The sequence below is a fragment of the Carcharodon carcharias genome, chromosome 18, assembly GCF_017639515.1.
Source record: "Carcharodon carcharias isolate sCarCar2 chromosome 18, sCarCar2.pri, whole genome shotgun sequence".
NCBI lineage: Eukaryota > Metazoa > Chordata > Chondrichthyes > Lamniformes > Lamnidae > Carcharodon > Carcharodon carcharias.
The window spans coordinates 44,891,648-44,906,486 of NC_054484.1; the positions used below are offsets into that span (position 1 = coordinate 44,891,648).

A 14,839-nucleotide genomic window follows, 5' to 3' on the forward strand; every position below is an offset into this window, starting at 1 on the left:
TTACACTGTTGGACAGAGCATCAAACCAGGAATCACTGGAGCTTATAATGAAGGCAAGTAGTGGGGAACTTTAATCTCCATACAGAATTGACAAATCAAATTGGCAAAGGTGGTCTGAAAGATGAGTTTGTGGAATGCTTTCGTGACAGTTTCCTGGAACAGTATGTTGTGGAACCAACTAGGGATAAAGTGATTCTAGTATTGTACATTGATGCAGGGTTAATTAGTAATATCATTGTAAGACATCCACTGGGAGATAGTAATCATAATACAAGTGAATTCCATGTTAAGTTTGAAAATGACATACACTATTTAATTGGGCAGCAGCAGCCCTTCCCCGGGATCAAAGGTCCTGGGAGTGGAAGTCCAGTCCACGAGACCTGCTGGCCGGTCAGAGGCTGGCAACAATTCATTGCTCAGATGCACTGCCAGGCAGGTGAAGACTGCTGCCAGTATTACATCCACCTGAGGCCCAGGATTGGCGAGGGACCCAGCCACAGGTGAGTGATGCCTGGAGGGAGGTTGCGGGATGAGGCTCACAGGGGAAGAGATGGGGGGGTCTGCAGCAAGGGCAGAGGGGCAAAGACACTCAGCAGGCAACCCCCCTCACGCCATCACTGCCAGCCCCCTCAATCAAGCGCTGAGTGCATTTGAATCAGGGATTCCACCCCCTCCACCCGGGGAACCCACAAACACCTCTTTCAGGGTTCACTTTTTGGGTTTCCTGCAGGGCGAGTTCCTTGTGCCCTGCTGGGTGAATATCAGCAGTAGTGGGATGAGGTCCTTAAATGGGCATCAATTGGAAGTGGGCTGGGACGGATGTGCACAAGCTTTCCCATCCTGGACCTAAACAGGGTAGAGATGGGAAGATGGCAGGGTTCCTATCCACCACCTTCCTGTCCAATTAAATGCAATCCCCTCCACCAACTCCACCAAACTCAGCAAAGCAGTCAAGTGAAATTCAACAGAACTGTGCATTTATCACTTAATCCTGCTTTTGGATATTTTCACTTTTTAGCCAGTTTGAAAAAAGATGAGAGATATCTGCTATGATATAATGTGGACTAATCTGATCACCTACAAAGTCTAGAAACCTACATTAAAATTACATTTGTTTCCAATACTTTGCTGTGTTTTTTGAAAAAAGAGATGAGATATTTTCAACAGGATTTACAAACAGCCATCAGAGAGAATAAGACTACCGAGTTAAACATGCTTGATATGGACAATAATACACTGCCAATCTAAAGACAGCAAGTCCCATTCTAATTTAACTATGGAAAGTTAATTCCAGTCACCAGTTAGTCATGCCCATCGACCGATATTCATTCATTACTTTGCCAGCATATTGTTATCAGAATGTTGCAAACCATTGTCTGAATCATCACCAACAGCATTTTCATTACTTACTCAATGTATTTAAGGGAGACTTTCTGGGATTGTTTGGTGCTGATAGTTAAAATGTACATTTGCAATGCAGCAAGTCGGAGAGCTACGTCATACTTCAGCTCAGGCCCAAACCTTTCTTGCACCACATCGTTGCAACTCTGACAGAGAAACAGTAGGGGGAGAAATATCATCAACCTTCACACAAATAAACACTTTAAACAGAACAGCTGTAGCTTTTCAATATTGGATTTTAACAGCATTTATTTCATATTTTTCTGTTTCCCTATTTCTTTAAAGATCTGTATTAGTATATAAGTAACAAACGGCTTAGAAGAGTTTACAATTTGTAATTTTTTAGGAAGATCACATATACCAATTTCTTTATGGTATTGATTACTGTCACCCCATCCTGATTCTGCACATCCAATGAACACGTTACATGAAGAGCATTAACTGATTGCGCCTTTAGGAAGGGAACTTTTATACTTTGAGGCACTTCAGAGAAGCTTCACTAGGTTGATTCCTGAGATAAAGGTGTTGTCTTGTGAGGAAAGTTTGAGCAGGTTGGGCCTATACTCATTGGAGTTTAGAAGAATGAAAGGTAGATGCTGAGACAAGGGTTGCTCTCATGGGGGAATCTAGAAGTCAGGGGTACAGTTTCAAAATAAGGGGTGTCCCATTCACAACTGAGATGAGCAGGAATTTCTTCCCTCAGAGGGTTGTAAGTCATTAGAATTCCCTTCCACAGAGAGTGGTGCATGCTGGATCATTCAAGGCTGAGTTAGAAATATTTTTGATCTACAAGAGAGTTAAGGGTTATGAGGGATAGGCAGGATTTCAGGCCACTATCACATCAGCCATGATCTTATTGGATGGTGGAGCAGGCTTAATGGGCTGGATGGCATATTCCTGCTCTTATTTCTTATGAAATAATTTTCCTTTTCCTCTCTTCCCTTCTTCTGGTGTCCACCATTGGTGTTAAAATGAGGAAGTCAGCCTGTGAGGAGCAGTAAACCCACTTCTACATTGCTTAGATATACCAGTATATCAATTAAGAAAAATAACCCATGCATCAGTGCTACCTACAATGACCATGTTCAGGTTTTATCTGTGTGGGTCGGTTTAGTGGTTTGTGGAATGATGATGTTCATCACTGGCTGACCTTCCTTAGTTGCCGTTGGTTCCCTCACAGAAGCAGCAGGAGTTGGAAGCAAAGCGCAGAGGTCAGTGATGTGCCTGGACCATGTGATCAGAAAATTAATCTTTTCAATAGAAGTGTGGGTATCTTTGTAACACCTACTACCAGGAAGGTTTCCGAGAAGTCTTTCCTATATATCTGAGGGGCAGCTGCGATATCTTGATACACAGCCTCATAGCTTTCACTTAACGGTTCATAAATGATAGGACAAAAAATAGTCCCGCAGTTAGTTGCACACTCAATGAATGTTCTCAATAATTTCACTTTAAGAAGGGACAGATTGGAGGTTGGTTATAAGAAGTGGAAGCCAGAGTGAGATTCATCCAGGCCCTTCTTCCAGATTCTTTAATGTCCTTCTAAGACATTAGTAAGGCCTGAAAGCAGGCCGAATCTACAAATCCATTTGGCTATAAACAGACTCAGAAATGGGAATGGAGAGGAAATACCTCTCAAGTTAGGTGTCTTACACCTTTTCCCGTCCCCCGAACTCTGATTATTTTCGGAAGCTTTACAGACCCATGAGCTGTTACCCATCAGGAGTGACTATTTTCCTTCTAAAATATAATCCATTGCAATTTAAGTGTTGCTTTTAAAATAGATTGTAGTCTGAAATATTAGATTTTTATTAGACACCTGTGAAGCATTTTGGGAAGTTTTTCTGCATTAAAGGTGTTGTACAAGTGCAAGTTTTTGTTCTGTAATCCTATCCAATTTTAATGAATACAAATTCATTCCTCCCATTTCACTACTGCTGACAGCTTTGATTTCATAAAGAATACATTAGCCTTGAAATTACAGTTGATGAGATTAGCAAATGATTATTTTAGCATGACATTCCTATGCCCATTATTTGAATGCAGGTGTTAAGCACTTAGTTTAATTGTGTCAACATTTCTGCTACAAAAGCAAACAAAGGAATGTGATAAAAACAAAAAAACTGCGGATGCTGGAAATCCAAAACAAAACAAAAACAGAATTACCTGGAAAAACTCAGCAGGTCTGGCAGCATCGGTGGAGAAGAAAAGAGTTGATGTTTCGAGTCCTCATGACCCTTCGACAAAACTTGAGTTCGAGTCCAAGAAAGAGTTGAAATATAAGCTGGTTTAAGGTGTGTGTGTGGGGGGGCGGAGAGAGAGAGAGAGAGAGAGAGGTGGAGTGGGGGTGTGGTTGTAGGGACAAACAAGCAGTGATAGATGATTCCATGGTCTGACCATGTTTGCAGTTCTTCAAGGCGTGATCCACACACTGCTTTAAACTGTGGGATCACTGCTATCACAAGGATACAGGTCTGCCCTTAAATCTTGTCAACAGCAGGTTACTGTAGGCAGGATTTTCCAGCCCTGCCCACTGCTGGGATCATCCAGTCCTGCTGAAAGCCAATGGACTTCTGGCTGGGCCATCACATCCCCATGCTGGGTCCCACCACGACGGAGCCAGAAAATCCTGGTTTGCGTTTTTTTAAAAAAGGATTCTAGAACTCTAAAACAAAACTAAAAATAAAAATACCTGGAAAAACTCAGCAGGTCTGGCAGCATCTGCGGAGAGGAACACAGTTAACGTTTCGCGTCCGTATGACTCTTCATCAGAACTGTTCTTCTAGAACTCTAACTTGTCTGCTGAGGGTTATAAACATTTCAATTACACTCTGATAGTGGACATTGCTGTGCTAAGCTTCTCTGCCTGTTTATTTCTCCTTCATTCTTTAAGGTATTCCTTGAAACTTACTTCTTTGTCTAAGCTTTTGGCCAACTTCCCTAATATTTCCTTACGTGGCTCAGTGTCAAATTTTTCTTTGTAACACTCCTGTGAAGCACTTTAAGATTTAGCACTACCTTAAAGCACTATAAACACAGGTTGTTGCTGGCCACTGATGGATACAGTGTATGAAAACAAAACCATGTAATGTATCAGAAACACAACTGCCAGGTCAATTGGTATCATAGGAAACAGAGTGCATTAGGCATGCTTACCTGAACATATAAATACTCAAAAGCAACTGCATCTCTCCTTAGTAAATCAATAGGATCCTTTGGGACAAAGCTGATTCGGAAAAGACATTTCATCTTGTGGGAGCCCGGCCTCTGCGTCACCTAAAGCAAAGTAATATCAGATGCAGGCAACTGGACAGAACCCCAAAGACCTACAATAATACAAGTTTCTTAAAGGGAATGTGGAGCACAAAGCCCCATTACCTAATTATTTATATCAATCATTAAGCTGATGGCTCAGTAACTGGGATGAGAATAAGAATTTGATGACAGCCTCAGCAGCATCATCAGTATCCAGCTTCAATTAAACCCAGGTGATTCAAAATGAAAACTTAAACTATATCTTTTACTTTCAATTCGCTGAATTCTTCAGTTTGGTCACCTTGCATCATTTTGTTCTATGAAAGACAACGATGAAAGCCTGAATCATCATCTCAACCTATTCATGTACCCTTTAAACAACCAATTCGAACCCTAGCAGTCTTGATTCCACTGAATGTCCTCCAGTACACACTCACTCAGTACCTTTGCTTCATTTCTGCTTTAATTGTCAGAATTGTTCTTTGTGATGTTGGTTCAAACTTTCATAGATGTTGGCCTTTGACTATTTTTAATATTACAGAATCACATGACTAACATTCACAGTTAGTGCTAGTGGTGTTTGAACACTCAATGCATTTGTATAATATTCCTCTGCCTGCTATTTTAATGACAGTGCCAATTTCTCTATTTTAAATGAATCAACACCTCTACTAAAGTGGCACCAAAGAAGCATTCAAACATTCAGTCTTCATCTGCTGATAATGCCAACAGCACATTTACTTTTAAAGAAAAGCATTTATCTTATCCTAAGGCAAATGTGCACACTCAACTGGTAATATCCTTCCTAGTTTGAGCAGATGAAGATTGGCTTCATCTCCAATTGAATTTGTAATCTTACAAGAAATGAATTTGCCACTTCAACACAGTCAGTTCTTCTTTTATCAGTAACATCAGCAAAGGGAGTCTTGGTGGGAAGGAGGCCTGAAATTATTATTTTCAATAGGGCAGGAAATTTGAACATCTTTCTCAAGATTATAAAATAATTTGTGATAACCATCTCGAAATGACTATATACCAGGGACTAAAGGGTTAAGTTATGAGAACCTGTGGCATAAACTTGCATAATATTCTCGAGTTTAGAAGATTGAGGGGCGATTTAATTGAGGTATTTAAAGCAGTGATAGGGCAGATACATAGAAACTAATTGCTTTTGTGGGGGATCTGGGAAAAAGAGGACATAATCTTGAAACTACAGTTAGGCCATCCGGCAGTGAAATCAGAGAGCATTCCTTCACATAATGGGTATAAAGGAAAAATACTGCAGCTGCAGGAAATCTGAAAACAAAACTGAAAATGCTGGAAATACTCAGAAAGTAAGGAAGCATCAGTGGAGAGAGAAACAGAGTTAACATTTCAGGTTGATGATCTTTTGTCAGAACTGGAAAATATTAGAGATGTAACAGGGTTTTAAGCAAGTAGAGAGACAGGGAAAGGGGCCAGGGAGGGAAGAACAAAGGGAAGGTCTGTGATAGGGTGGAAGGCAGGAGAGATTAAATGACAAATCGAACGATGGTGGAAGGCAAGAAGAGATTGAGATGATTAAAATTTTCAATTTTGTCTAATAAGGGTGTCAAGGGAACAAAGGAGGGTAAATGAAATTGAGGTGCAGATGATCTGACTATTTTTTAAATTCATTCACGGGATGTGGGCTTCGCTGGCTGGACCAGCATTTATTGCCCATCCCTAACTGACCTTGAGAAGGTGGTGGTGAGCTGCCTTCTTAAACCGCTGCAGTCCATGTGCACTGTTAGGAAAGGAGTTCCAGGATTTTGACCCAGCAACAGTGAAGGAACGCTGATATATTTCCAAGTTAGGATGGTGAGTGACTTGGAGGGGAACTCCCAACAGTGGCGTTCCCATCTATCCCCTGCCTTTGTCCTTCTAGATGGTAATGGTCATGGGTTTGGAAGGTGCTGTCATAGGAGCCTTTTTGAATTCCTGCAGTGCATCTTGTAGATGGTACACACTGCTGCTACTGTGCGTCAGTGGTGGAGGGAGTGAATGTTTGTGGATGTGGTGCCAGCTAAGCTGGCTGCTTTGTCCTGGAAGGTGTCAAGCTTCTTGAGTGTTGTAGGAGCTGCAGTCATCCAGGCAAGTGGGGAGTATTCCATCACAATCCTGACTTGTGCCTTGTAGATGGTGGACAGGCTTTTGGGAGTCAGGAAGTGAGTTACTCGATGCATGATTCCTAGCCTCTGACCTGCTCTTGTAACCACAGTATTTATATGGCTCGTCCAGTTCAGTTTCTGGTCAATGGTAACCCCCAGGATGTTGATATTTGGGGATTTAGTGATGGCAATGTCATTGAACATCAAGGGGTGATGGTTGGGTTCCCTATTGTTGGAGATGGTCATTGCCTGACGCTTGCATGGTGCGAATGTTACTTGCCACTTATCAGCCAAAGCCTGGATATTGTCCAAGTCTGGCTGCATTTGGACATGGACTGCTTCAGTATCTGAGGAGTTGCGAATGGTGCTGAACATTCTGCAATCATCAACAAATATCTACACGTCTGACTTTATGATGGAAGGAAGGTCATTGTTGAAGCAGCTGAAGATGGTTGGGCTGAGGACACCACGCTGAGGAACTCTGTCCTGGAGCTGAGATGACTGACCTCCAACAACCACAATCATCTTTCTTTGTACTGGGTATGGCTCCAACTGGTGGTGAGTTTTCCCTCTGATTCCCATTGACTCCAGTTTTGCTCAGGCTCCTTGATGCCACACTTTGTCAAATGCTGCCTTAATGTCAAGGGCAGTCACTCTTAACTCACTTAACGGTGGAACAGGCTTGAAGGGCTGAATGAACTACTCCCGTCCCCATGTGTCTATGTTAAATGTGTTAATTCCTCTGTTAGAATACAGACCTGGGGTGTGATATGAAGACATGAAGTATTTGTGCCCAATTTCTTGGCTTTTTTTTCATAAAGAAATTGGGGGAGTACCTTGTACAGAAATAACTCCTATACTTTCCTTCCCCTGTCTAAAGATACTTGTGTGATCCAGCCAGATGTGATGAGTGCCTCTAGCACTCAAAGCTGTTACTTTGAGTTGGGTTTCCTAATGTTAATTATCATATTACCAGATGACAGTTCCACTTACATCTTTAGAGCAATTACCTGAGTAAGTGTCTCCTGGTCATGAAGCAAGAGAAGTTTGGTTGCTTCTCCTTCAGTGCGCTGTTCAAGCATCAGAGAAAAATATTCAATGCATTTGATGGACAGTTTCTCTTGAAGGGTCAGGATCACATCCTGTTAACACAGAAGAATAGTTCAAAAATATTCCTTGTTTTCAATAACATAGGTTTAATTAGAGTTGAATCAATTGTATCAAAATGACGTCCATAATGGACCACCCATGGTAATGGGCTGCCACAGACCACTTAGTCTGCCTGTGGCCTATCAGTGACTTTTATTTTGGGAAAAAAGGACAAGCTGCTGGAAGAAGGAGAAGGAGGAGGGAAAGAAGGGCTCTCCGCAAGAAGCTGTATCCACCCAGACTGTTCAGGAATTCTTCCACCTCAACCTCAGTGAAGAACAACGTTTGAGACTGCTCCACTTCATAAGAGTGTCTTCACTGCAGCCTTTACTCAGATCAAGGCAAGGATGTGGCTGTGAAGGTGAACGTGGCCATGAACATTTTTGCTACTTCCTGGTTCTAGCAGACACTATATGCAACATCTCCCAGTTCACCATCCACTGTTCCATAAAGGAAGTCACAACAGAGCTCAATACATTTCATTGTCTCTTGCCAGAAGGGAGGAGGCAGAGCGAGCACACAGTTTTGCTAGGATTTTAAGCGTCTTCATGGTACAGGGTGCCATTTTACACGCACATTGCTTTTTGGGCACCATATGTCAACTCTGAGTTGTACTGCAACCAAAAGGGATTCCACTCCCTCAACATGCAACTGGTGTGTGACCTTATGCAGTGAATCATGTGAGTCAACGCATGTCATACTGTCGGCAGTCAAGTGCCTTCAATCTATGTTAGTTCACTGTACCATCTTGTATTTCAGCCACCATGACAAACCTACGCATGGATGCTGGGTGATAAAGGCTATTATTTAACAACTCCAGTGTATGTCCAACACACATGTGGGCATCCTGAATATAACGAATGTGATGCCACCACACAAAAGGTGATTGAGCTGGGGTGTTTAAACAATGCTTCTGCTACCTGGACCGGTGTGGAGCAGTTCTGCAGAAACCAAGGGGAGAATTTTCTCCCTGTCGGGGTGGGGGTTGGACGGGAGCAGGATCAGGCGTGCGCGTAGCTGATTGCTGCCCACGATTGGCTGCATGCCACCATTCTATGTGGGAGGGCCAATTAAGGCCCACCCAGTGTGCTGAGCGCTCCCTATGCAGGCGGGGGGAGTGGGCTGAGTCAGGGCCTGCACTCTTTCGCACACATGCGCAAAAGGGTGCAGTTACAAAAGGGTGCTTTTACTTTGATTATTAAAAATTTTAATAAAGACAAAAAAGTGTTTTAGACCATGTCCCCACAAGTGTCACATAAACTGGGACATGCCAATGAATTTTATTGAAAAATTTTATTTAACTTTAAAAACCTTCATGAAACCTCATCTCGCCCGTGGATGAGGTTTCATGATAAATGCGAAGGCCGCCTGAGCTCTTCGCCTGCCTGCCAAACTTAAGGTTGGATGGGCAGCTTAGTTAAGTGTTTTAATTGATACTTAAATGGCCTTAATAGGCCTTTGACAGTTCGGCGGGCGCACAACTGACTCCGTGCCTGCCGAACTGAATATCTGAATGACGCGCGGTGACATTAGGACGTACACCCGATGTCAACATGCATCATTTTACATGTCAGTGAGCCGGGCCCGCTCCCGCTCGCCGACCCGAAGATTCTGCCCCAAGACTTCAATGTGCTATTTCTTACTCAAACCTATTCTTTCCTAGGACTTTAAAACTTGGAACTGCTTGCTCTGCCTTAGTTGTCCGTTCCCTTTATAATCCACATGCTTTAATGAGACAAGATGAAAATCACCTAAATACTATTTCTTGATGTCTCGTCTTCTTCCCTACTTTTTGTTTTAACTTGGTAATCTCCTGCAGTATGGACCTTTATGTTCACCTTGGTTTATTAAATTTTACATAGGATTACATTGAGTTTACAGCGCAGAAATAGGCCATTTTGCCCAACTGGACATTATGTTCCACATGAGCCTCATTTTACTCTACTTCATATAACTCAATCAGCATAACCTCCTATTTCTTTCTTTCTCTTGCCATTATCTTTTTGCCCGCTTTGCCATTCACATCAACTACTCCATCCTGCAGTGTGTGCCACATTCTAAACGCTTGCTTAGTAAAGGCGTTTCTCCTGAATATTGTAAAAAAAAACAAGTAGAACTATGTCACTCTTGGCTTTGAGTTCTACATTTAAATCTTGTGGCAAATTTCTTTGGGGTTTTCCAGTATAACTTATGAGGGAGCTTGGCAGAAGCACTGTTTACTTGCATGAACAGGATTTCTATTGTGTGTATGGGCGAAAGCAAGAAGCCCCAAGGAAATTCCCTGCGCAAATCTGAATCCAATATAATGATAGAATGTACACTGTGAAGAAATATGTTATAATTTAGTGCTTGGTCATATATTTGTTTATTTGCGACAAATATCCATGTTACCATATCTGCTAGTTTTTCAATCAAATGACAATCTGTTACTGTTTCTCCATGTATTTATTATGTCTTATAAAAGCTCCTCACAATTATATTACTCAAAGATATGTATAATTTCCTTCATGCTAGTCCATAAGCATCAATTGAGCAAACTCTATAATAATTCAAGCCAATGCATTAACCTGTAGGCAGTCATTGCTATGTAGCTGTAGATGTAGATAGAAGGGTACTGGAAGGTAAGTGCAGTCTGACCTGCCTGGCATCCCTCCATTGTTCCTCCTCTTTTTCCTCCAAGAAAAAAGATTTCAGTTGGGAAACAAAGTGACCCAATAGATTGGGCATGCCAAAAACCATATAGTATTCTTGGCAAAAAGAAACCAGAAAGATACAAAACCAAGGATAAGATTCAGAAATGACCTGTAATAACTTACTGTTATGGATCTTTAACATTATGCCACTGGTGTCCATATGACTCCTTAATGGCCTTTCCAGAAACAGCAGCACTTTAAATAAACAGGTATTTGACATGCTTTATCTGCATGGACACCAGAAAATTGCATGGATGGCAAAATTATGTCATTGGGGACTCATGAGTATATTAACTGGTTTTGGTACCGGTGCAGAATCCAGAAAACTGGTTGGGATGCTGGATATATGGAAATATAAGAGTAATGTATCTACATTTGTTTTAATGATCTGCTTCATCCAAATTTAGACCCTTCTATTGGAAAAACTTTATTTCTGAAACATGGAAGGTGATGGAGAGGTACGGAAGGATATACACACACACACATACTCATATACATATATATATACACACACACACATACGCATATATATATATATATATATATATATATACACATTATATATATACATATATACGCATTTATATATACACATTTATAAATATATATAGTTATGATCAAGTGATGAGGGTTGAATGGTTCCCTCTTTTCCCCTCCCTCATCTGACTGCAACAGGGTTATTTTTTAAAGATGTACTTGCCAATTCTGTGAATGTTTAACTGTTTACATGCTATGGCCATAAAAGGAACGATCAGACCGATTTTCTTGAGTTTTTAAGAAAGGGGGATAGTTTTTATTGTACTTAAACCGGCCTGAGTAAAATAATAAAAAAATTCCAACTTTCACACATACACACACTCGAAGTTCACACACATACAAATAGATTACATAGTGGGGAGGATAATTTAAGTAATTTAGAGACCAGTAATATTAATGGGGCTCTTGAAGGTTGGTGATTTGGCTGGCTTCAGGTTGAACTCAGTGGTCCTGCTGCTTTCAGCTTCAAGGCTGTTTGGAGATGTTGATGGATGCTTTATCTGTTCTTCTGCAGCAGACAGAAGCGCTGGGTTGAGTTCTTCTTAAAGTTTCTGTCTGCAGCACTTGGACAGTCAAAACCGGCTGATAGGGTTCAAAGCTGTTCTTCCCACCCTAATATTGAACTAAAAACTTGCAGCAAAAACTGGGTGAAAATAATTTTGCTCTTTCTTCATGTTTTGAATTATAGATTGAAACACAGAGAAAAATGATAGGCAACAGATTACATTGTCCTGGATGGACAGAGATGGGGAGGGGGGGAAGGAACCCACTCAGGGTCTTGATACTTCAACATCTCAAGTCGCTTGTCTTGTTCTGCAGAGACAGCAGGTACTTAAAAACACAAAGAGCTGGCTTGTCACATGACCTTCTCACTACAACTGCCCAGTGACCCAAATATGGTCAGGACTAGTGTATTTCAGTTATAGCTTGATTAGATCATGGCTGGGAGTTCCTCTCTCAGCCAGGGTCCCGTTTTCCAAGTGATTATATCGAATGTTTTGTCTCCACCAAGTTCAGTACCTAGGTGATTATCTGGGTGCATTGCTAATGAGATAGGAGATGGTCCCCATTCATCTCTTTCAAGGCAATTGTTCCTCATGTGGCTTTGCAGACAGCTTATCTCCATTTCAATGATTTTTGGAATTTAGAAGGTACGGTGATGCAAATGTGCAGTCATCTTTGACTGTGAATGAAAGTCACTGGAATGTGGTATTAGTCTTTTAAAAAAAAAACAATTAGGTATTTCCAACCAGTAAATTCAAAAATATTTTTTGATTATAAAGCATGGTTTCACAACTATATAACATATATAAAACACATATATATACATACACCAATATACCAATATCTACTGACAAGTTTTTCATGGAAATTCCTAATGGAAATCAAACTGCATTCACTAAGCCTGAGTATCTCAAGAGTATCACATAACTAATCTCACTGTTACAAATGTATTTCACTGCACAAATCAGAAATGGAGGTTCTAACAGATAATGCAGTTTAATTGACTTGATGCAATTCCCCTAGATATGACTGGAAACTGTTTGATGGAATGCTTTGTTAGCTAAGAACAAAATGCCATGGTTAAGTAAATAGGGCAATGTCTTTGCTGGAGGCTGCTATATGGGCAGTTTGTGGTTCTGTCTATTTTTGTAGCCAAGGCCAAAATGAACAAAAATTATTTATGGTAACCAGGGAACAATTTCACTGTGGCCCTTTCTTCTAGCCTGTACCATTTGTTAAAATTCAATAAAATCCAATACAGAACTCCATGTATCATTCAGCTGGCAGACAGCCTTAGGGTATAAAAATGAAGCAGTATTTCAAGATGTGGCAGGGGGTGGTGGTTGTGTGGGAGGGAGTAAACTGGTGGGGAAACAGATTTATTAACATTCCCTTGGTTACATTGTACCTTAACTTGAATTGGATAGATAGAAACCTAATGGTATCCTTTAATACCAGTGATTCACTGAAAATACATTTTCTCATTTCCTAACAGCGTTTCAATTCTCTAAGGTTACTGATCAATGTTAAAAGTAGGTCACTACATTATATCTGTGTGCGACAGCATCACATTATAGAGTCATAGTATCATCAGCTCAGAGGAAAACCATTCAGCCCATTGTGGCTGGTGTAAATGCTGACGGCTGTTTAGGTCTGTCAAGTTGAGGAATAAGCTTTGATTTATTTAACAGTACATTGCTGTACTTATACAACACTAGCAGCTCTCCTGTGGTGTCACTCATGGCGACTTGCAGTCTTTTCTGTTTTATAATAATAGGAGTTACATTTGGAAATGATATAACATCAGTCACAGCTCAATCACTTCAGCCTGCTATGCTTTCCATCTTAATGTGAACTAAATACTCACTACAAGAACAGGGCAAAAATAATTTTGCTCTTTCTTCTTGTTTTGACTTATAGCTTGAAACACAGAAAAAAAATTATAGGCAACAGGTTACGTTGTCCTGAAATGCAATTTGATTGTCACAAGTGACATTGCAAAGGGCAACGGTCATAGATGTTACTGAAAGTTGAATAATTAAACTTCAGTGAAATTTAAAATAAACCCAGCGGTGGGTTCAATGGCGATAACTCTAACTTTGTAAATTGGATCAGCAACGCATTACACACCTTTTGCCCTTTTATTACATTACAATATTCATTTTTTTACATTATTTTCCTCTATCACACCAGCGGCTACACTTCAGAAAATGCTTAATTGACTGTAAAGGACATTGGAAAGCCCTGAGGTCAAGAAAGGAGCTTTATAAAAGCAAGTTGTTTCTGTTCCACTAAAGTCAAAATTATCCACCGTGGGGGGGATTTTCTCAGGCTTTGGAGGCAGTTGGAGACATGGTGTGGGAAAATTGTGCAAAAATGCATTGTGCTGGTTCCCCAATATTTCCTTGCTTTCTCCCACATTTTCTGGAGGTGGCTTGTTCTCGCTGGTAGCAACACACCTGGCAATGGCTGGAAGCCAACTGAGGTTGTTAACCAATTATCTACAATTTTGCCAGGACAATGCAATTTCTTTAGTGTCGCATGGGACCAATGCTGTGTCTGCATTCAGCATCTCACGGGAAGCGACTGCACAGCGGGAGGCCAGAACAGCATGCAAGTTAAATGCTTTGTGAATGCTGACAGTGGACATTGGTGAGCCTGAGGTCATCCACGGGCAAAAGCTTCCCATTGCATGATTAGATCCTGATGTTTCACTTAGTGCTTGGAGTAGGAAGCAGCTGACGGCTCCTTCATCCATATTGCACCTTCATTTCGTCTTGTTCTCCTCTGCTCCTTTTACCTCTGCAGTGCTCTTATTGAACACACATAGAAGACTGCTGACTGCATGTGCAATTGTGCATACTGAATCACCTTCCTGCCTCTTCAACCCACTTCCTATCCTTAATTGGCCGGTGATCCCAAAGATGCCCTCTTTATTGGACGCCTCCTGGCAGATTGGAACTACATCACTGCTACCTCCGCAATTGGGGTCACGAGCTGAAAATGGTCCCACTTGGGTCAGAAAATTCAGTCCAAAAAGAGCCCTCAGAAAATAATTGTTTTAAAAAAAAAAGACCTCAAACTTCACCTGTCTACTTTCACAGATGGGAAGAGCTTCAGTAAACTAAAAAATCCCTGGAGGCCAGAGTATGAAATTACGATGTTATGTAA

General features: G+C 41.1%; 1 protein-coding gene across 2 annotated transcripts in view; it reads right to left on the reverse strand.

Annotated features, from left to right (window-relative positions):
- frmpd4 (FERM and PDZ domain containing 4) overlaps positions 1-14,839 on the reverse strand; it is a 441,501-nt gene that overhangs the window by 17,312 nt on the left and 409,350 nt on the right. For both annotated transcript variants that reach the window (XM_041210629.1, XM_041210628.1), the window contains 3 exons: positions 7,796-7,927; positions 4,558-4,677; positions 1,411-1,547 (listed from right to left, as the gene is read on the reverse strand). In XM_041210629.1, coding sequence (XP_041066563.1) covers positions 1,411-1,547; positions 4,558-4,677; positions 7,796-7,927 — 389 coding nt within the window. The remainder of the gene's footprint in view (positions 1-1,410; positions 1,548-4,557; positions 4,678-7,795; positions 7,928-14,839) is intronic.